Below are 27,596 nucleotides of genomic sequence, written 5' to 3'. Positions count from 1 at the left end.
CATTTGCGCCACAAGGTTATATTTCGTTTGAGACATTGAATGAAAACTGCATTTGCGCCATATAACAGAATACATTAAAGATTTGTCTGACAAAAGCGAGACAACTCAAATGTTCAAAATGTCTAGTTACCGTCATGATAGTGATGGCTTGTCGTTCTATTCTTTTTTTTTTTTTTTTTTTTTTTTTTTTAAAGTGGACTTGTTTGTTTGCATTGACAATAGGACATATAACGTTAAAAATCCTGTTCCTTTTATGAATATTGTTTTCAACTAAGGTCGACCAATTTTTTTGCGGCTAGAGAAAAAAAACATGCTCATTCCATATAAGAAAAATGGTTGGTGCTTTACAAAACGGTTGAAAACCGATGTTGTACTTTTTATGGCAGCATAAGATATTAGCGGGGTAACTTTATAAAGTAAATCCCTACACCTCGCAAAAGTTGTGTAATTATCTTGACAAGAATAACATCATTTTGTTTCTTGAATATCTGAGGATATTTTTCATTGATTAATTTTTGGAAGTGTTATCATTAATGCACTATATTTTGTGTATATCAATGGTAGTGATAAACCTTGCATGAAGATAAGGATATCAAGTCAGTACCATAGGGTTTTGATTGATTTCATGCAATCCCCTTTCCCAAAAACGATGAAAAGGTTAACAATAGTTCACAAAACACAACATAGAAAATTGAAGACTGAGCAACACGAATCCAACCAAAACTGGGGGTGATCTCAGGTGCTCCGGAAAGGTAAGCAGATCCTGCTCCACTTGACGAATCCTTCGCGTTGGTCTAATTCGGTAGATTACCTAGAGGGAACACACTTTCCCTTGTTCTTTTGGAAAGAAAAACACTATTGCGTTACTCCGCTACTCATAAAAGATATTGTGAATAAATTAACACATAAGACATGGTAAAAACTCGGTATGTTGTATAATGTAGGCTGTTGTCTGCCCTATGGTCGGGTTGTTGTCGCTTTGACACATTCCTCATTTCCTTTCTCAATTTTATTAAAACGGGTGTGTTTCGAGTGGAAATCAGCTCCAATGTGTATTTAAAAGTAAATTATTTCCAGGCAAATGTGAACTGAAATATATTTTCCTAAGACAAAACAAGAGACCCCCTCAGCTTCTTCGATCGTAAAATGTTCGATGCTGTAGATTTAGAAACACATTCAACGGATCATTGCATGGGTTTTTTATTTTCATTTTGCTATATCGTAAGAATTTTTATTTAAGGCAATCAAATTGTTTTGGTGACACGTACACACTCGTTGCACCCTTGTAATTGTCGACAGTGGAGTAGACAAGCAGTGTTCCACATACTTAATTATATCTGCTCTCTACCCATTATCATGAGAGGCTCATTACAATGGAAAATGGTCTTCTGCTGTGGGTCGACGTTTCCTTCTAAACGATATCGTAAAAAATCCTAGTGACCTGTTTCGTTTATTTCTTATGTATGTTGGTTTCCATTCCGAAAGTAATTTGGCCACTTCTTTTGAACATAGCAGAAGGGATGTTATGTGTATGGCCTTTCAAGCTGGGTAATACGTTTCAGAGCCACATGTTTAAGCATTTTGTTAGGTGAAAGCAAATGGTGGAATTCACCGATTTCTTCATCAATTCGTCAAAAACGCCATTAACTACGCCAGTCCATGTGTACCACAAGACACGGAATTTGATCAGCACTGGTTCTTGTTGTGCATCTATCTGAAGAAGAAAAAACAAGAAATGAGTGATGACATTCAAATCAATTTTGCTATACTGATACGTTCATGACATTTCAACTTTAAAAGTACCTTACCGTGCTACAACTGTTTTAAAGACCGCTAACATATGCCTCAGATGAAGGGAAACAATTCTGTTTAAAATATTGTCCAAATTTCAATGATTGTTCTGCCTGAAATCAGAGACATAATACAAGTATATATATAGTTGTCGCTGATTAAATTGCCGTGTGTACATGTCTTCAACAGGTGCGTATTCAGGGGGACACCACCCTTCTATCGTAAAACAAAATGTGTTTTTATACATTTTTCAGATTTATACTTTTTCGATGGGTCCTTCTGCTGTCTCGTCCCTCTTTTTAGGGTGAATCTTCAAACTGCTATATGCCTTAAGCGATGTTTTTATTGACACTTAATTTAATTTAGGTATCCAATAAAGTGAAGCAGTTGGTTGAAATTCCAAAGAAACATGGAACAAGCGATTATTCAAGATGTCAACCATGATAAATGTCTTTGGCGTATCTGTTGAATTGTCAATAATTAATTCATATACACCAAGCAGTTTATGTAATGTGATTAGAAAGATTGGAAAGACCATCATAAATATATTTGATTATGAATATGAAACTAAAATGATCTGGCTTCTTTGATATTTTTTTGTTGAAAAGTATCGAAAATAAGAAGAGGTCGGCAAGAAGAGGCGCATAGTTCGTTCAAAAATCTGTTGAAAAAGTCTGCCTCCAAATTAAACAAATATGTTGTCAATAAGAAACTCCAGCATACTGATCACTTGCTCCTCTGTGTAGCATGTTTTACCTTTTTGTTCAATATCAATATATCGTCGCTGTTATGCAAAAACCTCGTATCTAAGGTTTTGATAATTTTACACCAGGCAGTAAAAACTGAAATCTTTTTATCGATTATTTAAAATTAAATATGTATGTTCCACTGTATGCAAAAATATCTGACCTTCTAACCAATCAATTACCAAGACGAGCAAAAATTTCTGCACCTATATATTGTAATTTCAAAGCTTTTCATTATTTCTAAGCTATATTAGAACCTAAAATTGATAAAACTGTACCTGTTATAATGTCAGCTGCCGTGACATGTGTTTTTCTTTTGAGATACGATATTTTCGCACAACAAAATGTGTCATCAATCCGACTACACTTTTTCGTCACATGTCAGAATTCGGGTTAATGATTGGTTAGAAGATCAGATATTTTCGCATACAGTGGAAGATACATATTTAAATTCTAATTAATCGATAAAAAGATTTCCGCAAAAAATTGAGATACGAGATTTTTGCATAACAGCGACGATATATATATACCATTTTGTATCCAAAGCAGGGGCGGATGCAGGAATTTTCGAAAGGGGGGGTGCTAACCCAGGGCACCCAGGGCAAAGGGGGGGGTGCAAAACATATGTCCCGATACAGATGCATTGATCGGCAAAAATAAAGGGGGGGTGCGCACCCCCGGAACCCCCCCCCCCCCCCCTGGATCCGCCACTGCCAAGTAATACATTTATAGGGTATGCTACCATATAATGTACATGCTTTTTCACGATTTTTTGTGTCCTTGAGTTACTGTCTCATTTACATACATAGTATGATATACACAATATCCGTGTATGCATGCTAAATAAAATGTAGCTGATACACATTCAGATATTTTAGGAAAGAAACGAAGCGTAGATAAATCACAAATCTACTATTCATAACATCAAAAACTAACAAAACAATCAATAAAGAATTCCGTTGCTAAGGGTCGTCTTACACTTGCAGTGAGTTTTTTTGTGTTTTTTTTTTCTTTCAGCTTCATGTTGAAAGCCTCACTGCATGCGACTTTGAAATGAAAGTGACAGTGCTCACTGTTCCTTAGCTTTTTGTGTGTTTTGTTTTGCTTTGCATGTACTGGTTTTGCGTCATGAATGGATACCTCATATCTTTTGTTTTTCTTACTTTTAGCATACGCCTTAGATTCGTACAATGAGAGACAACTCCATCTTTCTATAATTATAAATTTGAGTTTGTAAAAAGAAGACAAAAAACCAACAACATATTAATACTGTAGGCCTACTCAAGGCTTTGTATAGTATACAAATCCTTGGCATACAATATCAATCTGAATCAATAAGTCTCTTAATTTGACAAATATTCATTTATATATTTTTGTTTTGCTCGAGAAGATCCAATATCATGTATATTAAAGTTAGGTTCAAACTCAAATACATTTTTTTTTTATTTCTGTTTATTCTTTTAAATTACTTTCATCTGAAATTAAGTCCTTTTTTATTTTTACTTATGTTTTTTTAATATACTAATATGTAGCTGTTTACGATTTAAGTAAAAACTTTAATCATTGTTTAAAATAGCTTGTGAATACAACGATTGTAACATGAAGATAAATAACCAAAAATAACCAAACTCCAGGGAAAATTAAAAGCGGCCAAGTATGGATTCTAGTTCACATACACCTTATTTTTTGTCTCTTTAAAACTATATAAGAGAAGGCCAAGGATTTGTTAACTATACAAAGTCTTGAGTAGATATAAAAAAGAAGAATGTGGTATGATTGCCAATGAGACAACAGTCCGCAAGAGATTGATTAGGCCTACATTATTAATATGTTGGGTTTTTTTTCAGAAACAAGTGCATTTGTTTCTTGGATGGTAGTTCACTCAGTGACAAATATAACTTCTGATTCTTAAAAGGGAGCAATTCATTATCATCATTGTATATATCACGGGACTTCTAATATTATGTGCTTAGTAGGTTTCAGTTACATCGGATAACTTGTATTAGTTCTCTTATCTCACGCCTAATCTATAATAATACCAACTCTTTATATTTAACGATATGTAACAAAGCAAAGGTAAACTTCATACCACACAGCAGCAATATGCAGACCTTCAACGAGGGTCCCTGACAGGCATGAAAGTGCACTGCATGACATATCTTACGCGAAATATGCGACAGTCGATTTCGGCGTATTCCCTCTATGGTACCTCTTACATTAGTCTATACGTTTCATCCAATCAGACTATGTGTAAGAAAGAACTATTGTCAATTTATCCAATGAAAATATAGCTTACTAAAAATTAGGTTGTTCTCGAGGAATTCCTCGAAAATGTATATTTTTGAGAAACATTATTTTTCAGAAAAAAGCATTGTTTATTTGTCAAAGTGATACTATACTTGACTCAAACAATCCATGTGCATAATTGTAAAATGCATATATTCAAAAACGTTATATTACTGGAGAATTTTAGTGTAACAAGAAGGCACTACTCGGGGATCCATGTTACTATATTTAGTAATTTAAATCATCCATTTCAACGTTAACAGGGTTTGCACATACAAACTCATGGAGCTCTGCGATAGCGCACTACTTATCCATCATCAATGTATGAAACATCTAACTCTGCGAACTGAATTTGCAGTATCAAACGCATTTTCTTGATTTAAACATGAAATAAATTTTCCAATGAAAGGGATTCCCTTTGAAATTATGTTATGAATCAACCTCAAAACTTGGATGTCCCGAAACTTATTTTTTGTAGCGGAGGAACCTGTGTAAAAAGACAGCTATTTAGTATTGCATATTTTCTGAAATTATTAATGAATCTTACCTTTCCATAATTTGACAATATTTCCCCCGGTCAATGTTTACATTGTGGTCGATGAGTTACAACACAGGTGTCAAAAATGTGTCCCACAGCTTTACACATAGTACATGTTTGTAAACAAACCCTTAAGTGGCCTCCCAACCTCATAAATATTCATAATTTACACGCATATCTTGGCAGCCATTTTGATGGAAGACATTTGCAATCTAAAAATATTTCAAATATTTTGATAAAACATCATAATAATAAACGATGTGACAGGTGAGGCACCGAAAAACTATCCCCTAAAAACAGATCTATATTTCGGATCTTAAAAAATCCAGTTATTAGCAGTTGTTCCAAATATTTTTTTAGGGAACCCCCTTTGACTACGGTGTTTTTTCATCAATATTTTCGTTGTTTTTAAAGGAAAATTATGAAAAAGGAAGGTTATTATTTCGGTTAAGTCTTTTCTTACAATTTTAATGGACTTACTTCATTTTATCAAATGACTTTGACGTCACGATGTACACTATATGATCCTATATAACACAATCATTCGTGTTTTTGTTCAAAATGAAAATGGTTTTGGGAGTAAACGTCTAAAATGCGTAAAAGCGAAAATAACAACTTTAAATAAGTGAAATTGATGAATCTCCCTCCCTTAAAACAGAAATGTCCTTCACCAGTTCCTCAGACAGCTGTTCGTTTAGTACGGTTAGACAGTGGCCGAAAATCTGTATTATAAAAGTGCAATCACTTCACTTTACACAGTATAAAGCAAACTTCGTTGATTTAAAATACTTCTTGTAACAGTTACTTTAATATTTTGACATCCAACTTTTTTGACACGCAATGTTCTTTCCATAATGATATACTGCAGTCCCGCAATGCCGAATCCATGACAAATCGCCCCACTGGCAAATCGCCCCACACCTAATCGCCCCATTTTTTCACAAACTCGCCCCACTTTCTAACAAATCGCCCCACTCATGTTTACCAACTGGCCCCACTTATGAAAAAGAGTAAAATCCCATTGCAAATAGATAAAATCAAATCTGCTGTTACTCTGTTACTGAGTAATTGGAATCCTTCAATTGTATGAACAGGTTTCCTTTCAAGTGTTATACAAATAACTTATATAAGCTTACAAGTATAATGTTATTCTCAAATAATGATACGAAAATGTATTTGCAATAATATTTTAAATATGTAAAACATCATTTAATTTAAAAAAAATAATGATTTAATAAATTTTGGGTTTTTCTTATTCTGTGTAGATTAGTTTTTATTTAGTGGGGCTAGTTCATAGACCTGAAAATTTGATTTTTATCATACTGTATCCTCTGGTTAAAAAAAAAAATGGCAATATAAATAATCAGTAATCACCTTCAAATAGATTAAAAATCTAGAGGATCACCCCTTGAAATTTGAATGCCAGGATGCCCGGATCTGAGAATACATTGAAGTAGATTTTACCTTTTTTCAATAAGTGGGGCGAGTTGACAGGGGGAAAATTAACGGGATTAAACCCTTTTCACAAGTGAGGCGATTTTTTATAAAGTGGGGCGAGTTGGTAAACCAGTTTGGGGTGATTTTCTTAAAAGTGGGGCGGGTTGGTGAAAAAGTGGGGCGATTTGGTGTGGGGCGTTTTGCCAGTGGGGCGATTTGTCCTGCATCCGCAGTGCCTACATGTACATATATGTGCCGTCACAATATTTTGCGACTACTACAGCACTTTGTTATGCCTAATAGTCTCTGTAACGTAACATGCTGAAGAGATTATACTGTTGCATGTAAATTTTCACATTCAATTATGAAATGATAACTTTCATCATATTGCAGATTGTCTCCCGAGAAGTAATGTAGTAGATTAGCATTGCACCATATGTTGCAATTACTGATACATTACCTGTATTGACCTTATGAGGACACACACATTTTTGACATAGATTATGTCAAATAGATAAAGATATATATTTTTTACAGTTTCAGAGTACAATATTTCACCTTTTCGCTAATATCCACCCTGACAGAAAGTCAGAATTTACTCTTGAGGTGATGGCTTCCCTGGCTATTGTGATGTTAAGTGAGCAAACATCATATTAAATTTCAATTTAAACTTGTCTGTAGTTATTTATTGTGTTTATTTTAATCACCAATACCATTGTATACCATGGACATAGTTTTGTTTAAAAAAATGGTTTATTATTTAGTCAGAAGAAAATCAAATATATGCCAATTTCTGCATTGAAATACACAAAACTGTGACCTTACTGCTTGTCTTGAATACCCCTTTTGACTGGGGAATAGAAATATGGTCACTTGGTCTTCTTCCAAACGGCAGTAAAACGCTTGTTGAAGTGGGGCGTCCATTTGGCTGTGCGGTATGTATCAAGTTAGCAGTCACGTCCGGTCAGAAGGGGGACGTTAAATCCGATGCCTCGTGTAAGGAGAGTGCTACGCTCTTTGCATGTTAAGAACCCTTGCAACAACTCTTTGAGGGGTCCGTAGGTGGCCTATTGCAAGGCAAATTTTCTGGCCTATCCAATATACCCTCATTTTCCAGTGGCAGTCCAAATTTCCCCAGCCATCATCCAAGATGGCCTCTATTATGACAAGACCTACCTAGTAGTATTTATTGTGAACTTGTTCTTGTCCTGAATATGCATGAAATATTTGCCACTGGACGTTAAGCAACCAACAATCAATCAATCAATGTTTTGTTGTGATGAGAGCAATAAGCTTTACCAGGACTGTGGGGGATCTTGTTGAGACTTTTCAAAAACAAATTTGGAATACATGTATTGTAGCTTTGTAAAAAGTCGGGAAGCATGGGAAGGGTGGGGGAGAAATTGTTTCAATTGTAAAACTTCCTAGCTTACATGTAAATTTAAAATTAAACGCAAGAAAACCTCAAAGTATGTTACCTAATACTCTCTTAAGTTCATGTCTAATGAATTCATGTATTATACATTGTAAGTACTTGAATTTAAAAATGTTTTTAAAAAATGTAAAAATTGGAACTTTTCTTTATCTTTTCAGGATTATATCAGTCGCTTACTTTTACTCCGCTTAGGAGATAATGTATGAAGGAAAAAATATCCATTATTCCTCATTTGACAAGAAACCATTATGTTCCTTTAGTACTAAAGTATGTAATCAACATCGCTTGAATGGCTACGCCTTTTGTGTACGACACATCTTAGAGGATCCTACAGCACCTTTCAGAAGATGCTCTTATGTTGCTAAATCTAGTGGACAAAAATGTACCCAGGCTATTCCAAAGCATGAAGACAGAGAGTAAGTTAGTTCTTTTGAACAATGAGTAATTGAATTGATTCTGATTGTTGTTGCACTAGTAGAAACATACTACAAGTTATAATATGGTTCGCTACTGACCCCCTATTTGATCCATAGAGGGTTAGTAAAATCCATTTTCACCCTCTATGGTCTGTAGGGGGTCAGTAGTTAACCAAATAACGAATTTATGGCACACAACTTTTTCTTCTGCTTTTTGTTGAAAAATAAACAATGAAACACAAAAAAATTAATAGATGACGTCACCATTAACAGTAGACCTGACGTCATGAACCCCCTATGAAATTTACTAACCCACATGTGACTGCTTTAAACCAATCAAAACGTGATAATTCATCCGTGGTGCGATAATTATGCTTATTCATGACAATGGAAATACTACTGCAATCTAGTGGACTTGTATGTTCATCGGCTTTTAATTACCACACGAAAAGAGGTCTATCAAAAGTTATATATATATATGTCTTGCAGCAGGACACTTCTCATATACATGTATATTACAGACCAAATAAAGAGTGTATCCAAGAAAGGTCATCAGACTTAATGTCCCCATTCTACCATAATATGGCAACATGTGTTTTGTAAATAATTGTGGCTGAATGTCTTTAACCATGTAAACAACTCCATGTACATATAAAATATTGCTAGATCATCAGTAGATGATCTTACACCTACATGACCTATTGAGATTTAGATTTCTAAGATAAAAAAAATCTTCATGGTTGTCTTCAATTGATTTCAGCTGTTAATTCAACAGATTATACTAGAAATTTACATTTTTATCAGAAAGACAGTGTTAAGCTTCATGGTGTTCAACATGTTCAAGTAATTATACATTAAAAGTAGAGTTCAACATTACTTTATTCCTGGAATTGTCTTAACTCCACTTAAATACATTTGTAGGTCTGTCACCATCATAAATAAGTTTTTGAAGTATTAACCATGTTAAACATAATAACTGAACATATTTTAAAAAACAACAGACTTAATAACAAAAACATTTGTACAATCAGCATGTTTTCAAGGGATTATTGACGTTGGTACTGTAGGTTTCATATATATATATTAAGTATACAGAACTTTTAATATGTTTCTTACAGGTACTGCAATAACCATATGCAGGTTCTTGGAATGATACCTAGAAAAGAAAAGAAGGTGAAGAAAGATAAAATTACAGAAAATATGTTGTCTGATGTAAAGATACCGTTCCAAGATCGAGTTAAGTCACGATTCAATATTAACAAGCTTCAAAATGACAATGTTTTGCACTCAAACCCTGCAGATGACCCAGACGATCCGTATGCATTTCCAGATTCATCAGGAGACTCAAAAATCATTACAACAATTGTACAGCCCACAACACCTTCATCAGCAGGGGATTCCCCTTCATCTGTCTATCATCCGTTTGCTAAGTCACCAGGTGACTCCTGTGGCAGTGGGTCATCTATTGCAAAATTTTACCCGGAGTTGGCTGAAAAGTTGGAAAAAATAAGACCAAAGAATGATGCTTTAAAGCTGAAAGACAAAGGAAAAGACAAAAGTTCAAGAACTATGAATAGTTTACAAACTAGAATAGCTCAGAATAGAATAAAGTCAAAGCGAAGGGGTACACAAGATTCTTCGTCTCAATCACAGTCTCCTTTGCATTTAGGGAAATCCCCATTACACCCAGGATCATTAAATGACATATATTCAGGTTTTGCTAATCATATTGATTTGGAGAAGCCACAGAAAACTCCTCCTGCTTACAATCATTTTGATGGTTCTCCAACAGAGCCTACAAAAAGTGCTAATATTCCTGGAATAGAATTGAAAAGGCCTCCACCTTCGTACTTTAGACAACCATTTGACAGAGCTCCTGTCATGGCATCCGTAAATTCGCCGGTTGTTTCTATGGAAGAAAAGGTTGTGAAGACACCGCCAACTGTAAGTTCACAGAAGTCAGTTCAGTCAATCAATCATAGTGTTCAAATGGAAATACCACATGGAACCCCTTTACAATCACTACCTGGTATGTCTAACAGACTGCCCATTCCAAACATGCCAAATGCATTTAACCTGGATATGGCAACGTCTTTGCCAAACTTTGCTGCCTACTTGCATGCCATGCAAAATAAGAATTCTTTTTTAACAGGAGTGCCACCACAACTTATTCCTTCATTGAACCTCCAGCCTGGATCAGTTCCATTTATAAACCTAAATTCAGCGTTAGCTGCAGGTAATTTAAACCAGAATGTCGGAGAAAAGTTGGTTACTCCTCAATCCATTCCACAGCCAGACATTATTAAAAGGCCATTACCACCACCACCCCCATTATTATCGCCTTCAGGTCTTACCAATATTTTTCCAGCAGTTTGTGGAGGCTCTACAACTACGACATCAGTCACCTTTACAGCCCCGTCACAACCGATTAGACCACCACCTCCGCCATACAGCAGTGCTGTGGCTCAGGCTCTGAACAAGCCTCCTGTTGTGGCCGTAGCCACCAGTAAAACAACATTTACCAAACCTGTATTGAATGTGATACCTAGTGTTAACCCTTCACTGATGTCTGCCAAACCGGCAAAGATGAAACATGTTCTCTCAGGAGAGGAAATTGACAAAAAAATCAAGACAGAAATGGCCAAGAAGTACTACAATGCTTACCTCAAGAGGAAAATCTACAACCATTCTCTGTTGAAAGCTGGTGAGTAGAAAAAACAGTCATGTTAAGTGGGAAGTCATCTTAATAAATTTTTTGCTGCCTTATTTGCTTTTCATTATCTCAATTTTGTAGAAATTTAGGGAAAAACCTTAAAGCTTGTGGATCATACTGCAATTTTTGTCAGCATAATTTTAAAGATTGGTTAATCATGTTAATGGGTATATATATACACACTTATAAGGGGTATATATACACACTTATAATATGTAAAAACAACTACAAAATATGATTGATATCTGCTTTTGAATAGAAAAGAGAAGGGTTAACATGTACATGTATGTGTATGTGTCAGTGAGACAGGAACCCTTGTAAAGTTGTACAATGTTATAAGAAATTAAATTTACATGTCAGTCGACCCATTCATTTATATATTTACAATGTAGTAAATATGTTTTGAAGACTAGACATCTAGAAATGATATCGACAGTCAGTTATATTTTGTATTCTAGTTATAATTAGAGTTTTATAATTTGACTAGCACAAAATGACTAGTGAAAAATTTTAACATGAAGTCTGATCTGTAGACAACAGTTGTTGTTCCTCATGTTCCTTGAAAAGTCAAAACTTGACTATCTAGTTTATATTTCTGATCATTGCAGGAATGCACATCACCAACACACCTTTGGAAAGAATGTTTTTTTAACAAGTTTAATGCCATAAGCATCACAAGCATGATAAGAACAACCATACAATTAAAAACAAAATTATTTTATGAAAAGTAATCTAAACACATGTTTTGTTATTCATATTAACTACAATTCAACCCGCATCCCTTTTCTGGAACAACCCTATTATTGTACTGTTTAAATAAGTTATGATTATCTAATATAAAATTTGACCAACAATCATATGTTGATTCAGGCATAGACAGTTCAGATGATTCCAGTGATGATGAGAATAATGGTTTGTTACCTTGGCAACCTAAATGGTTTTGTGCATCATCTGATGAAGAAGGAATGGACGAAGAAGAAGAGTAAGCATTGTGTTAAATTTATATTTAATTTGATATGGAATGTTCAATGCTTTTTTAAATAGAGAAAATGGAAACAATGGTGTTACTGTTTACATGAAAATTAAAACAAGAACACAGTACATTTGTCACTTAATAATTGCAAAAAACTCTTTATTTTCTTATTCCCACCAGACACACGTACACATTAAACATGTACATAGATTTCAATATTAATAAACGAGTGATTTCAATTATGTATATGTACAATGTATTAGTTTACGGAATTCAAGAAATATTTATTGTTTTGTCATCGTCTTTAATGTGCCTGAGATACATGTATTTGATACTGGACATTATGCTAACAACAAGAAATTGTTTGGTCACTGTCTCAATGACTTACATTGTACACCACATCACCTTTTATTTATCTTAATCAATAAACAAACTATTTATTTTGTTGGTTTTCTTGTCTTCAGTCAAAATGATGTTATACGAACAACCAAGCTTGCATTATTGCGGGCCAGATTACGGAGACATTGTTCCCAGTCTCGGAAAGCCTTTAAAGGGAATGTTCATGAACAAGGGTCCAGTAAATCAGCTACCATGTCACTCATACAGTCTGCTAGAGAGAGTGGTAAAGCTACTGTATGTGTCATAAAGGAGAAGACACATGAACCACAACCAAGAGTGTTTAGGTGAATATTTGTATAATATGTACTAGGAGAAAACAAATATGTTGATTTTTATAGTTTTGCACAATTGAAAAACTCTTTGATACTAATTGAAATGCATGTTTTCCAATAGTTTACACATTTTTGAACTTATGTGATGTTTGGTCTTACATACATGCTTATGTCTTGCATATTTTAAATCTTCATGTATTTTTGATTTATTTATATTTGTAAAAGATCAGCAGCGGTAGAGAATATTCTTGGTAAAACGGTAACTTAAGTTTCAAAAGAGTGAAAATAGGAAGAATTATGTGCAAAAAAGGATTGCATAGGACAAAAAGATATTTTTAAAGAATATACAATTAATGATTTGACTGCAGTGATTAAAACAGGAAAAATACATTGTTTTATATTTTTAGGTACAAAAGGCGAGGTTTGGATAGAAGACAGTGTCTCTATAAGAATGATGAGGAAGAACAGTGCCCAAATTCAGTTGTTCCTTGTGCTAATCATTGTCTAAAACGTATCCTTTGAACAGCATTCATATATTTGTATATATTGTTCTTTTATATAGTCATTTAGGCCATCCAACAAGATGTTAAGTTGGATTGGCAAGTTATAGAAATTTTTGTATGAGATTTATTATCAACATACAATGTATTAGCCAAAATAACTAGTCTTTAAAGACTGTTGTATTATAACCCAGTCAAAAGATGTCAGGTGGGCAATATTGGGTATCCATTATAGCATATCAACTTCAATCTTGAGATTGATTTATAAAAGTTTTCCAAATTTGATTCAGAATCTCATATCTGAATGTTATGTCAAATTGTACTACTTGCTACTGTCATCACTGTTATAAATTTTCATTATTTAATATTGTTTCAACTAATTTCCATCATTTAGTATCATTTATAATGCAGCACATATCTAAAATATGCGTCTCACTTGAATTTATTTGATAATTTAGAAGAAATCTTTTGATAGTAAATTTAATTCCTCTAAAATTGCCTAATACGTGAAAAGGATGACAGTTAAATAAAGTAATTTCAATTTTCAATCTGAAACCTGCTTGAATTTTTCAATTTATTCAGTTGTATGGCAGCAAAGGAACAACTTTTTCCAAAATTGAAAGGAATATTTGTTTCCTTAACTGTGTACAGATATCATGTACAATATTGACCAGCAGTTATTTGACTACTGTACAGCCAAGACAGCAGACAATGTACAGTGTTGTATTCCTGTGATAGATATCAGCCATGAACTACCTCTCTGTGTTAAACATGCCAGGGAAGTGGTAAGTAGATATCAGCCATGAACTACCTCTCTGTGTTAAACATGCCAGGGAAGTGGTAAGTAGATATCAGCCATGAACTACCTCTCTGTGTTAAACATGCCAGGGAAGTTGTAAGTAGATATCAGCCATGAACTACCTCTCTGTGTTAAACATGCCAGGGAAGTTGTAAGTAGATATCAGCCATGAACTACCTCTCTGTGTTAAACATGCCAGGGAAGTTGTAAGTAGATATCAGCCATGAACTACCTCTCTGTGTTAAACATGCCAGGGAAGTTGTAAGTAGATATCAGCCATGAACTACCTCTCGGTGTTAAACATGCCAGGGAAGTTATAAGTAGATATCAGCCATGAACTACCTCTCTGTGTTAAACATGCCAGGGAAGTTGTAAGTAGATATCAGCCATGAACTACCTCTCTGTGTTAAACATGCCAGGGAAGTTATAAGTAGATATCAGCCATGAACTACCTCTCTGTGTTAAACATGCCAGGGAAGTTGTAAGTCAAAATAGTACAATTGAAAACTCCACATCTTATATAAAAATGGATAATTATACATTCTTTTGTTTGTAACTGTGGATTCATTTATTTTCGTGGGTTCTAACATTTGTGGATTCAATAAAAGATTTATTTTCAAATATTTTATTTGTTGATTTTACAAAGACTGAATACAAGCCTATACAAACTTGACACTTTGGTAAACATTTGAATTGTATTTAACTTTAACCCACAAAATCTATGAAAGTTGGTACCCCATGAAAAACAATCAATCCATCGATATTTTTTTTCGATTACACATTATATAGGTATTAGTGTTGTCAACGGTTAACCGGTTGAACGACCGAATACCAAATACCAAAAACGCTAACCGGTTAACCGGACTTTTTTGATAGATTTGATATAAATTTGTATTGAAATCAATAAATTGTTATGTTTTATTTAAAAATTGGCGTTGTGGTAATTATTTTGACAGATCAATTATCCAGTATATTGATTGGTATTGTTAATCCTAAAAACATAAAATTAATTAGAGCTCGGGACAGGATCTTAAAGAAACATAATTAGTATACATGTTTTTTTACAGTAACTTTAAATCAGTAGTGCGATTAAATTTTACTAATTACTTCAATTTATTTCGTTTTTGATCTAATAATGTGTAAACCTACATCTAAATGTGATACCTCCGTAGTGCAAGGCTTAGTCTTACTTTAAAAGAAATGCTAACTCAAAAATTGTGAAATACAAACCAATGTGAATGTACTCAATGTACATGTATACGTGATAGTACGAGTAAAATGCTTAAAGAAACAAGCAAACAAAGTAAAGAAACATGTCGTACGGTGACCTATAGTTGTTCATTTCTGTGTCATTTTGGTCTCTTGGGAAGAATTGTTTCATTTGCAATCATACCACATCTTCTTTTTGATCATTAATCATTTCAAATTGAAACACTCCACATTATTTTCGGAGACAACAAGAGAAAAGGAAAGAATAATCGGTTTCAGACATATTAAATTCTACGAGATCAAGAAGTTTTTTTTTTTTTTTTTTTATGCCCCACCTACGATAGTAGAGGGGCATTATGTTTTCTGGTCTGTGCCTCCGTTCGTCCGTCCGTCCGGTTAAAGTTTTTGGTCGAGGTAGTTTTTGATAAAGCTGAAGTCCAATCAACTTGAAACTTAATACACATGTTCCCCATGATATGATCTTTCTAATTTTAATGCCAAATTATAGTTTTGACCCCAATTTCATGGTCCACTGAACATAGAAAATGATAGTGCAAAGTTCAGGTTAAAGTTTTTGGTCAAGGTAGTTTTTGATGAAGTTAAAGTTACATCAACTTGAAACTTAGTACACATGTTCCCTATGATATGATCTTTCTAATTTTAATTCCAAATTAAAGTTTTGACCCCAATTTCACAGTCCACTGAACATAGAAAATGATAGTGGGAGTGGGGCATCCGTGTACTATGGACACATTCTTGTTCAATATGAAGTTGGTACAAAACGCTATAGTTAATATGGTGTATTCGATTATTACAAGTCAACCTTCGCCCGGAATCCTCACAGACAAGCCTTATAATGCCAAAGGACAAACTTCAATTCCATAAGCGTAAATTTATGACTTGGATGAAAGGTTGCCAAATTGACACTCATACCGCATCTATGTGTAGGGTACTATTGACAAGGCTTTCAAACACCAACTCAAGCAACCGGTTAATCGGTCAAACGAATATTCGAGTAACCGGTTAGGAAAAAGTGTACGATTTGACAACACTTATAGGTATTAAATAATCCTTTGTTTGAGATACATTCAAAGGAAAACTTGATAAATTCAACTTATAAAAAACATGACCCAGTAGTCACAGTAAAATAAGATTGGGGCAACTGAAGAAACAAAGATGACATTTTTAATCCATGTTTAAAAAATTGTGAATGTGATTAAGGCTATTCCATAACATCAAAACGTCTGAAATGTCTTACCAGATTTTAATGGATGTTGAGATGTTAGGCTGTTTATGTCTTTATATTCTTCAAAATAATTTTTATGGGTTTATAATGTTTGATCTATTTATTTTAGGATGACAGTTACAAATTAGAGGAAGAAGAAATCAAACCTAAAAGACCCCGCAAGAAGACAAAACCCTCAGCTCTAACACGACCTCCAAAGAAAGGAAAAAAGAAAAAGAATCAGAGAAAATCTGCAGTACTTCAGGCTAACATGGACAGTATGGATACAACAGAAGAGCCACCAACTGCATCAGGTATACATATAAAAATGTTAAATGTAGGGGGCAGGGTTTGTATGTCAGTCAGTGTTGAGCATTTTATTAACTGGTACAGGTAACTAATTTTAGAGGTAGAGTTATCTCCCTTAGTCATCAAGATTATGTTAACTTTTGAAAGTAACTTTCAGTAAGAGTTGTATTTTCTTCAATTTTTCAATTTCTTTTGGCTTCATTGCACTTATTATTTGTGCTTTTAAATATATGTCTTAAAAAATTCATCCTGACCATTAATATTCTAGTATTTTACAATGTCATGGACAATGGAAAATTTCATTGTCTGTTATTTTCAAAATACTACCTATTTAGATACAAGTTGAAACTAATTCAGAAATTTTTATGCAAACCTGGAGATAATATGTAAGGAATTTTTTACTTCTTCAAATGTCAAATTAGAAGTTGTAACAAAAATTGTTGAAATAAGAAAAAAAAATTGGGGAAAAGCATAAGGGGAGACTATTCCAACATTGAAAAGGAAAAATTTAATTTTGACTAATTTACTTATTCAGGTAAATTTTTATTACATCTTATGAAATAATTACTATATGTGAAACTAGTAATGGACCACAGAAAAATTGTGTGTAATATTTGCAGTTCTATTTATAAAGAAGGGAAATTAGATAGACATACATGTAACAACAATCTCATAACAAAAAAAACAAGAATGACAAGGCAATAACCAACATATCACTAGAACAACATTTATTTTTTATTTATATTACTTTCAACTTGACATTTTTAAATTCTTCAACATGTGCAGTAGGATGTCCTGAGTTCAGAAATGCTACACACTCTCAGCCAAATACATGTAGGTACAGTTGTGACCTTTAAATGCATGGTAATTTTTTGCCTTTACACAACATGATCTTTTATATTAAAAAATAGGGAAGTAAAAATTGATGTGTATTTTGTACACTTCATGATCAAAATATTTGCTGTCATCTGCATAATTGTAAGATTGAAAATTATAATTTCCTGTTTCTTAGCTCATGTGTTAACAGATTTGAAATGTGAGTCCAATTTAAATAGTAAAGATTTAGTTTTCTAAACATTTCAAAAATATCTCTTTTAAAGAAACAGCTGTCTCAGGAGATGTGGAAATGGATGCTAATTCTGGTAGTGGAAGTGAAGAGTCAGATGAAGGGGAGACAACTACACCTCAGGTCAAAGATCCCAGTTCAAAACCTCCAAGTCCTGTGCCAGTACCTGCTCCTCCTCCTGTAAAGGTTGAGGTGTCAAAACCACAGGCACTGCCATCACCACTTACTCGTCCGCTAACAGTGACAAGACCAAAAGTAGTGCAACACAAGGATTTCTTGGGAGAATTACCTGATAGTGTGTTGGCAGCCAACTTGCCAGCAGGTAAGATTTGGGAAATATATTCAGACATGACATGACATACAGAGAATTGGACAAGTATTTGTGTTTAAAATAGTATTACTCATTAAGAAGTCATTATTCAGAACAAAAAAAAAAATAATGCTGTATTAGTTCAAAATTATGAATCAATATCAAAACTTATTTTTATTTGAAAATAAAAATCAAGAGAAAAGCTGAACTTAATATTTCTTTAACTTGCAAATAGATTTTCTCTGCCTCTTTAAGCCTTACTTTTAAAACAAAAAGTAATAGATTTAGTATATTGAGAAATGTATGAAAGAAAATCTCAATTGGTCATTTCAAGATATTTTTTTTTCAGACTTGAATTTGAACAAAGGACTAGAGCTGCCTTTAGAGCAGGCTTCCAGGTTGTTAGAAGAACATGATTTTCAAGATGTGCTCAACAAAATTCCAGATGATACATTTGATATGTTTTCAGGTATTAATCATTGTTTTGTATATGATATGTTACATTACTGAGGGTGGGGGTGGGGGGGGGGAAATATCAAACTTTCATCAGTTTTCTGCGATTCATGACCTGTAAGTATAACAGTGTTTTGATGCTTAATTTCTTAATATCTGCATTTATATTTGAATATTTGTAGTAGATATTAGGCAGAGAAAATAAAAAACTGAGTTTCCAGTAACCCGACCAACCCTGTTTTTTAGCCTGACCCTAATTTTTTTATAGGATCTTCAAGAAAAAAAAAATGGTATCAACAGACCCTTTTTTTTTACACAGGCTTCTGTTAATCAACATAATAATTTATCTAAACTTGCTTCCACTGGCACAGGAAGCCAGCAAAACATTTTATTAATGTCAAAAGGTATTCCAAATAGGTTAAAATCCAAGAAATTTGCACAACAGGTGCTTCAAAAACATTGCAAATGGCTGACTTCCGGTATTTGAAACTAATTACGGACTCGGACTTGGGAAAACCATGATAATTTTCCAGATTTTGTTTACAATGTCAAAAAAAAAAAAAAAAAAAAAAAAGAATTCCGACATACCGACCCTATTTTTCAAAATAATGTTACCGGAGACACAGATTATTTTTTTTTAGGCCTTAGTAATATTTTACAAGCATGAAGTTATTCCTGATGGTATTTACATTGTGACTGAATGATTTAAGTAGATAACCTACAGTGATCACTAGCCTGTAACACTAAGCTTGTGGCAAGGTGCATTTTGATCTAGCCTTGATCATGTTAATTTATTAGGGTTGTTCCTTTTTCTGCTGAAGGTCAAAGCTTCTTTTCTTTTCACCTTGTTATCCTGCACCAATAAAAACATGCTGTAAAATATTGCATTGTGGGATGAATGAAGCAGAAAGCCCCCAACAATCAGTTAACCAATCTTGGTATGACAGTATTTATTTTTACTAACAGAAAAGCACAATACATGTTTATTAAAGAATAAATCCTATCATAGGTAGTATAATAATGTAGTATCATATAAATGTTTTGGAAAATGTAACAAAATATAAAACGTCCTGGACTCCAGCAGAAATATCATTTAATATTCCTGTAAAAACATATTTATATTTATACCATGATTATTTTGTAGTAACATGAGTAATATGTAATAAAATTCTTCATGCAATTTAAAAAAAAAAAAAAGACTTTTGAAAGTGAATTCATGAAAATGGCCGGTAAATGTATTTTAGAAAGCATTGACTACAAAGGTTCACAAAACACTGATTTTTAGAGGTCACTTTATGGTCATCAACAACTGAATAATGAATACTTCCAATATATTATGACAAGTCTAGAACATACATGTAATATTTGCTACTAGCTATATAGACATCAAATAAACAGCAGTTAATGAATCAAAATAAAACTGGATTTAATTCAGCAGAGATATATCAGTACCTAATTCTAAAAACATAAAACAAACGGCAACAACCAATTACTGAGGATTCATTAGGCCAAATAAAAAGTATGTGTGGTTCCAGTTACATCTGAAAAAAAGTTAGGGTAGGTAGGTATGGTTTTTTTTTTTATTTTATGTTTTTTTTTACATTGAGTCTATGGGAGCAACATTCTGACTTTAACAGTGCTTAATGAAAAAAGACAATAAAATCGTTAGGGTAGGCTATTTTTGAGGCGAAAAAGTAGGGAAGGTAGGGTTACTGGAACCATACATATATTTTTATTTGGCCTTAATATTTGTGGGATACCAATTTTCATGGATTTTGTGGGTACAGGGCAACCTCACATTTCAATGTTCAATGAATTAAAAATATTATAAAGGAATGTATGCAGATTTTGACAAAACCATGATATTAACTACAACGAAATTGTGACTTTTTCCTTAATCCATAAAAAATTGGTTCCCAGGAAAATAAATTAATACACAGTAAATGAAAATTATTTTAGGAGAGGCTAATGAACAGGTGTAAGGTTAATCATTATGTTAAGGATGTACTTAGGTGATGTTTTAGAATTTGTGTCAAATGTTCGGACTCCTTGGTGTTTTTCCATACAATACAATGTAAAATATTTTGCCCCATAACACCCATTTATTTTTTCATATAAGACTTAATAGCTCATGAAAGATCATTTACCAAAATTTTAGAAGATTCTTGATTTTCTTTCTTTTGTTTTGAGACCCAAATAATACCAATGCAAATTCCCGCCATATTTTAAATCTCAAATATCTCGAAGAGGAGGTCAATGACCTATCAATATTTTTAGCTTAGCTTTATCCTTAATTGATGCTCTACTAGCTTATACTATCAATTTTAATTTCTTAATTTTTACCTAACCTCACCTAAGTTACATCCTTAATATGTATGCAAGAATTTCCTGAATAATAATACCTTGATCAATTCTAGAACCAATTATTCTAGTTATATCAAACATTGCATATCTATATATGACAAAGCAACAAGTTTCAATAGTTGATGAAAGGTAGATAAGAAGTGTGTGTTTCCTCACATTAATGTAATTAAACATTTAGATATTGGTCGTTTTAGGTGGAAAGAATGGTGAACCAACAAAAGAAGAAATGGATGAACTTGAAAGGCATCTTGCTGCTGCAAACATGGATCTAAACTCTGCCCAAGAAGCATTAAGTACTGTAACAGACTATGACGATCAGATCAGAATTTTAGCTTCCATTTTAACTAATCAGCCAACTTCTCATATGGGGGGTAATGTAGTTAACGGCACAACAGATGAACATGCACAGGAAAACATCAACATGATAGCTAATAGTTTGGCCTCATCACATTCAACAAATACCATGGTTTCTTCTGGTCAAGTGTTCCATCAAAATCAAATTCCACAGTTTGTTATTTCTCATCAGAATAACCAAGCAAGTTCTTTGCATCATTCTACTGTTATGAACAATATGGCAGCAGTAAACATTGGAAGGGGTCAAGGCCATCAACTCTCTCAAGGCCAACAACGTGGAAGTCCAGGACCAATTCATTCTCAACAGTTGAGCCCTGTCAACAATCAGATGAGGAGTTCACACCGAGGAAGTCCAGTTGGTCAAGTTAACCACCAAGGAAGTCCAGTTGGTCAAGTTAACCACCAAGCAAGTCCAGTCGGTCAAGTTAACCACCAAGGAAGTCCTGTTGGTCAAGTTAACCACCAAGGAAGTCCTGTTAGCCAGCAAGCTGGTCAGGTTCAACGTGTGCAGAGTCCAAGTACACCACATCCTGGTAGTCCAGTCCAAAATTTAAAGATGCCAGTTCAGGTAGCTAATTCTGTTCACCAATCTAATGTTCACAGTGTACAGAATATAATACATCATATAAGACCTGGTACTGTCTTACCGCCTGGAATTGGAAATGGAATACAACTTCAAAATCTTCAATCAGTTGGGCATCGTCCAATGCTTGTTCAAACTGTTAATTCAAATTTAGGCCAGTCTGTTACACGTCCCTCCGGACAGCAAGCTTATTCTCATCCAAATCTGTCGGAAAGGATAAATAGTGTCCAGACCTCAGTTCACATGTCACCATTAGTACAGACAGCTGGTCACCAATCAAACTTGATTCATGGTAGTATGAATCAACAGTTGAATCTTGCTCTTCCAGGAAGTGTGCTTCATCAAAAACTTATTCAACAAGCAAGTTTAGGAAATTTATCAAATAAAGCCCATATTCAACAAAACTTGTCAGGAAATGTGCAGTATTGTGTAACAACTATGGGGAAAACTACTAACCAGTCTGATGTTGTTTCTTCAAATGTGATACAATCACCCCATGTTTCATCACCAGGTCATGTGACAGGAAATGTGCAATCTACATCCCATAATGCTTCATTGCCATATCATATTTACCAAAGTAACCATCTGATACAACAGTCCCTAGGACAACAGTCTAAAATATTATCAAGTATCACAAATGTTGGGACCAAAACAACTCCTGTTTTACAACAGACTAAAGCGGCCATTTCGACTTCTGTGCCAACAACAGGCACTTCAAGAACTGCCTTTCAAAATGGATACCCTGCTCAAAGTGCTCAGTTTACAAACAATGATGTAAATAGTGGAAAGTATGTGATGTCTGCTGCTCATGGGGTGCAGAACTGTACTGATCAACAGTTGTTACAAAATATAGCCCAAACCCTAGTCACGGCACCACATCACATTCCACCGACTTTTGAAAATCCCAAAAAAACTCAAATTACTTCTCAAAGGATAGCACAGACTGGAACTGGTTCTTGATATAGACTGAGATATTATTTTATGTATCTTTCCAATTTTACTTTCAAGATAACAGTCTTTTGAAAGATGTCATATTCTTTCAAATGATGTAAACAATTTTTGTTTGTTTTACCTACAAAAGGCTGACTGGTTGGTATATCTGTTGATGTAACTATGTCTCATTGTGATAATTGTATTAAAAAAAGAATTGCATTTATATTTTTATATACATTCAGATTATTAATTTACTATAGTAATTGCTAATTCTTTTTCCATTTTTTTCATTCATTCCATGAAAAGGTCTATGTAAAGTTTTAATATCGATTTTTACTTCTGATAAACCATGCAACATGTTCAAAGAACACTTTTAAGATGATAAAAATTCTTATGTTGAATTTTTTTTTATTAAGTTTTTATTTTTTCAATGGTCCAAATCTCCAAGATCTTAACAATAAAAATGAAGCCATTGTTTTTGTGAAACAACTTATTTATAATGGTGATTCATATTAGAACAGTTACAATTGTTATGTATGTTGTTTTTTACTGCTAAAAATTAAAGCGAAAAAATTAAACAAACAAAATTTTACATAGACCTGGTGTGAAAGTGTACTTTTATATCATTCATCCTGTTGATGTATTTTTGGTGCTATATTTTAATGTTTTTATAGATTGCTTTCACCAATATCAGAATCTCATTTTGTTAAAGATATCTGTAACAACTCTTGTTTCTTTTCATGTTTACGGCACACTTGTATCAATTTGAAGAGTTTTTGCATTTTTTTTTTTACAATTTTGAAAAATGGAAAAGATTGATTTCACCTCAATTGTTGCCACTGAAGTTTCTACAGCTTAACTTATATGTTAGATAGACCATTAAATCTTTCAAGGTATTTAACTTCGTGAGTTTAGTCAAAATAAATGTTAGACAATCAAATCATTGAACAGGTAATAATTAAAAATGCCTTAACCCATATGTTTTATGTGGCTTCATCAAAATTTTGTTCTTCAGCAAAAAACAAGAAAAACACACTCATTTAAATCACCTGTAATAATATACAAGTTCTTATTGCCAGATTCTGTTTTTGAAGGTCATATGTGCTTGGTTATTAAATACTAAACGAAGTTAATCATTTAACATCTTTGTTTAAAGGATTTATTTAAATTTTTTCTTGCAGGCATTTGTTCCACAATTACACTTATTTTGATTGAGCAAAGAAATTAATTAGGTTTTTGAAAACATTAAGTCGCAAATGTCTTGACCAAGAGTATGAAGAGGAGATAAAATCTAATTGACTGGTCAATTTATTGTATCCTGTAAATTCTTAACATCTGTTTTTGTGAATACAATTACAATGTGACATTTATTGGGGGCCAAATACACTTATTATACTTTCAATTGAAATCATGTCTAAGAAATTAAAAATGTGAAATTGAGAATGGAAATGGGCATGTGTCAAAGAGACAATAACCCGTCTAAAGAGTAAAAAACAAACAGCCAAAGGCCACCAATGGGTCGAAAAGTGTTTGCAAACTTTTTTTTTAGAGTCAACAATTGGTTAAGATATGCCTCTTTTTAATTAAACATTGTATTCCAATAACTAGCTGTAAATTTCTTTGTACCAGATGTTTTGTCTATGTATTTATGTAATTTGGAAATAATATTAATACTATTTAAAAGACAATTTTACCTACATGACCTATATTTATAGTTTTCAGCTGTTGTCATAGGTGATACATATTTATTTGTTGATAATTTAATCTTTATGGAACAAAGGCAGCATAATTTTATGTCTTGTGTAATAACCACATTAATTTTCATCGTCACTTAATTAGTGGGTGAAGATTGTATTAGTTATATAGTTTAATCAGTTACCTTCTTTTCTGCATTCTGTCTAAACAGCAGCATTTTTTAAAACTTTTTCATTTTTTGCTTATCCAATTTAATCTTGATTATTTCATTTTCCGTAAGGGAGAATTAAAAAAAAAATATATTATAAGTTTATGCTTAACAAGTATCTTGCTGCTATATAGTTATAACTGATAGGCAAACTGTTTTCAGGCAATGCCATTGTTTAGAGCTACATGTAAATAAGTGCTCATCTGACTTTGATAAGGGTTCTTTTCTATATACTTGTACTACATTTTGTTACAGCCCAGTTCAAACTGTTTTCAACTTTCACACAAGGCGGTTAAGACAATTCTCAGTGTTAACTTTAACCTCACAAACCAGAATATAAATGAAACTTTATGTGGTTATTTAGAAGTCTAGATTTCTCAAAAGGTGAATTGTAGATGAAAATTACATTGTTAATGTAATGTTCCCTCACCTTTTGAGCTAGACAGTTGAGATGACAAGTGGTTTTCTATTAAATGTTGTTATATGGTTGTACATAATATAATTAAGACATGTAATGTGCTTAATGTTGGAACATAATTATAACTATTATTTAACTCTAGTCTGTCTGACGTAAACAGATTGTTTCTACTCTTTAAAATGTGTTGAAAGTATGACTTGTAAATGTCGGAATTCTTGAAGTGAGAGATTGAGTGAGTCAGTTAAAATTTCATAAAAATGGCATTTATTTTCGTATCTACACATTGGCAAATTAATTTACTTATTAGGATTTGTTATGAAATTAAATTACATTTTGTAAATATATTAATCAGTATTAAATTATTCCAATTCAGAATTTTTTAGCTATTCTTGTTTTATGGTTAAACCACAGCTTTCTTCAAAAGAATAATTGCTTTGAATAATGGCAATCGAGGTGCACATTTTAAAGAGTAGCATAATTATATAAAAGAGCCGTTTTATATTTTTTTTATTTAGATTTATTAGTGCATTGTTTCGTTATGTGATAGATTTTGTTTTTATTTTGTTACTTTTGGTGTGAATGTTAACATTATTATCTGAAATTTTAACAGTACTGATTTACCTCAGAAAAGTATATATATATTTGTTGTAGAAAGACCTCAGAACAGTCTATAATTGTTGTTTGATGTAATATTTAGAAGTAAGATATGTTCTGTTTTGAAAGAAAATCTTTATGCTACAAATTATGAATGATCTATTGAACGGTTAGAATTATATCACATGTTCTTCTGTACCCATGGGATATAAATAAGTTATAGAAAACAGGAAGAAATGATTTTAGGACTGTCTCGTTGTGTACACCTTATATCATGTCTACATCCCCACATCTTTTGCTTTACTTCACGTCTAAAAAAAATTAATGCAGTTATTTGCTTTGAAATAAATTCTAATTCGTAAAATAAATAGCATGAATACATTGTTTGTAATATTTATACACACAAGCAATCAAAAATAGATATAAAAAATAAGCTGAGATGTTAGCAAAACCCTTTTCTCAGTATATCTTTCCTATGATAACCTAGTCTTAGTCTTTTACGCACAACTTTTCAGTTTTTAACTCCGATGCGGACTTGTCTTTTGATTAAGCTTAACCCAAATAAGTAACGCAATAATTTTGAATGTTACTTTCAAAAGTTAACGACTACGGACGACAACGACAACGCAGAACGCAAAGTGATGAGAAAAGCTTACTTGGCCCTTTGGGCCAGGTGAGCTAAAAATGAAGATAAAATATAAGTGTATTTTAATGATCTATGTTTTTATCTGTCATTTTAGACTTCCATACATTTTGAACTACATTTGAGAACAGTCCTGATTTCATTTCTTCTCTATTAAATTGCATATATGAAAGCTAATTTATTGTATTAGTATGCTTTGGTATGTTGGTGGTTATTTACAGTCAAAATTTAAAATTTTATTCTCTCTAATAGCAGATGGACCAAGAAAAGATTCACAGACTTTTCTATGTCCAAACAAGGAACCATTAAAACCACATTCATTATTGGTTAAAAAAGATACGAAAGATTTTTAACCTTGCCTTAAAATACAAAATAAAAGTATTTTCTTGAAGTTTTCTAGTGAAATATACCATACAGCTTTTACTGCATTTAGAGTATCATTAACCATTGAAGATGTTGTTAAAAAATAAATCATGTATAAGTCAAAATCATTTACTGGTTAATAATCAAAACAATGTTTAATCATGAATATAAATACATGTATTATGATTGATAATATAAACTCATTAAAGCATTACTATTAAATTCAAAAAAAATTGACAATTTAAACAAAATTGAAGAAAAATACGGTTGATAAATTTTTTGTATTTATTTACAATTTTTTAAAAACCTGTGTGCTTATTTTTTCTTACTAAAAATAGTTTTTTTTTGTTTAATAAGAAAAAAATGAGCACAGAATAACTCTTTGAAGTAAACCTGGCATTACTAGTACAAATGATATTGTGATGAATGTTCTGTAAAATTGGGAGTATGTGCGAGAGTCGCTGATCAGGTTAACAAAAGTATGAAACAGAAACTTAATTTCTAATAACTGATCTCATTGACATTGTTTTGCATGTTTTGTAAAATAAATATATTTCAATGACA

At 32.8% G+C, this 27,596-nt stretch overlaps 1 protein-coding gene and 1 long non-coding RNA gene across 2 annotated transcripts; one reads left to right on the top strand and one right to left on the bottom strand.

Moving 5' to 3' along the window:
* Positions 1-1,184: 1,184 nt before the first annotated feature.
* On the bottom strand, positions 1,185-5,556 carry LOC143063584 (uncharacterized). Its single transcript, XR_012975052.1, has 2 exons — positions 5,371-5,556; positions 1,185-1,714 (listed from the first exon to the last, which is right to left on the bottom strand). It is a non-coding gene; the product is annotated as an uncharacterized LOC143063584 (long non-coding RNA).
* LOC143063583 (uncharacterized) lies at positions 5,523-27,596 on the top strand. The gene is made up of 11 exons (XM_076235802.1): positions 5,523-5,628; positions 8,392-8,649; positions 9,768-11,353; positions 12,233-12,344; positions 12,800-13,018; positions 13,414-13,517; positions 14,158-14,291; positions 16,870-17,053; positions 18,149-18,436; positions 18,774-18,893; positions 21,436-27,596. The coding sequence occupies exons 2-11, from the start codon at positions 8,432-8,434 to the stop codon at positions 23,136-23,138; spliced, it is 4,668 nt and encodes a 1,555-aa protein (XP_076091917.1). The 5' UTR covers positions 5,523-5,628; positions 8,392-8,431; the 3' UTR covers positions 23,139-27,596.

This window comes from Mytilus galloprovincialis, chromosome 2 (genome assembly GCF_965363235.1).
Source record: "Mytilus galloprovincialis chromosome 2, xbMytGall1.hap1.1, whole genome shotgun sequence".
Taxonomy (NCBI): Eukaryota; Metazoa; Mollusca; class Bivalvia; order Mytilida; family Mytilidae; genus Mytilus; species Mytilus galloprovincialis.
Note: the sequence above shows the minus strand (reverse complement) of the source record. Positions and strands in the feature narration are given on the sequence as shown.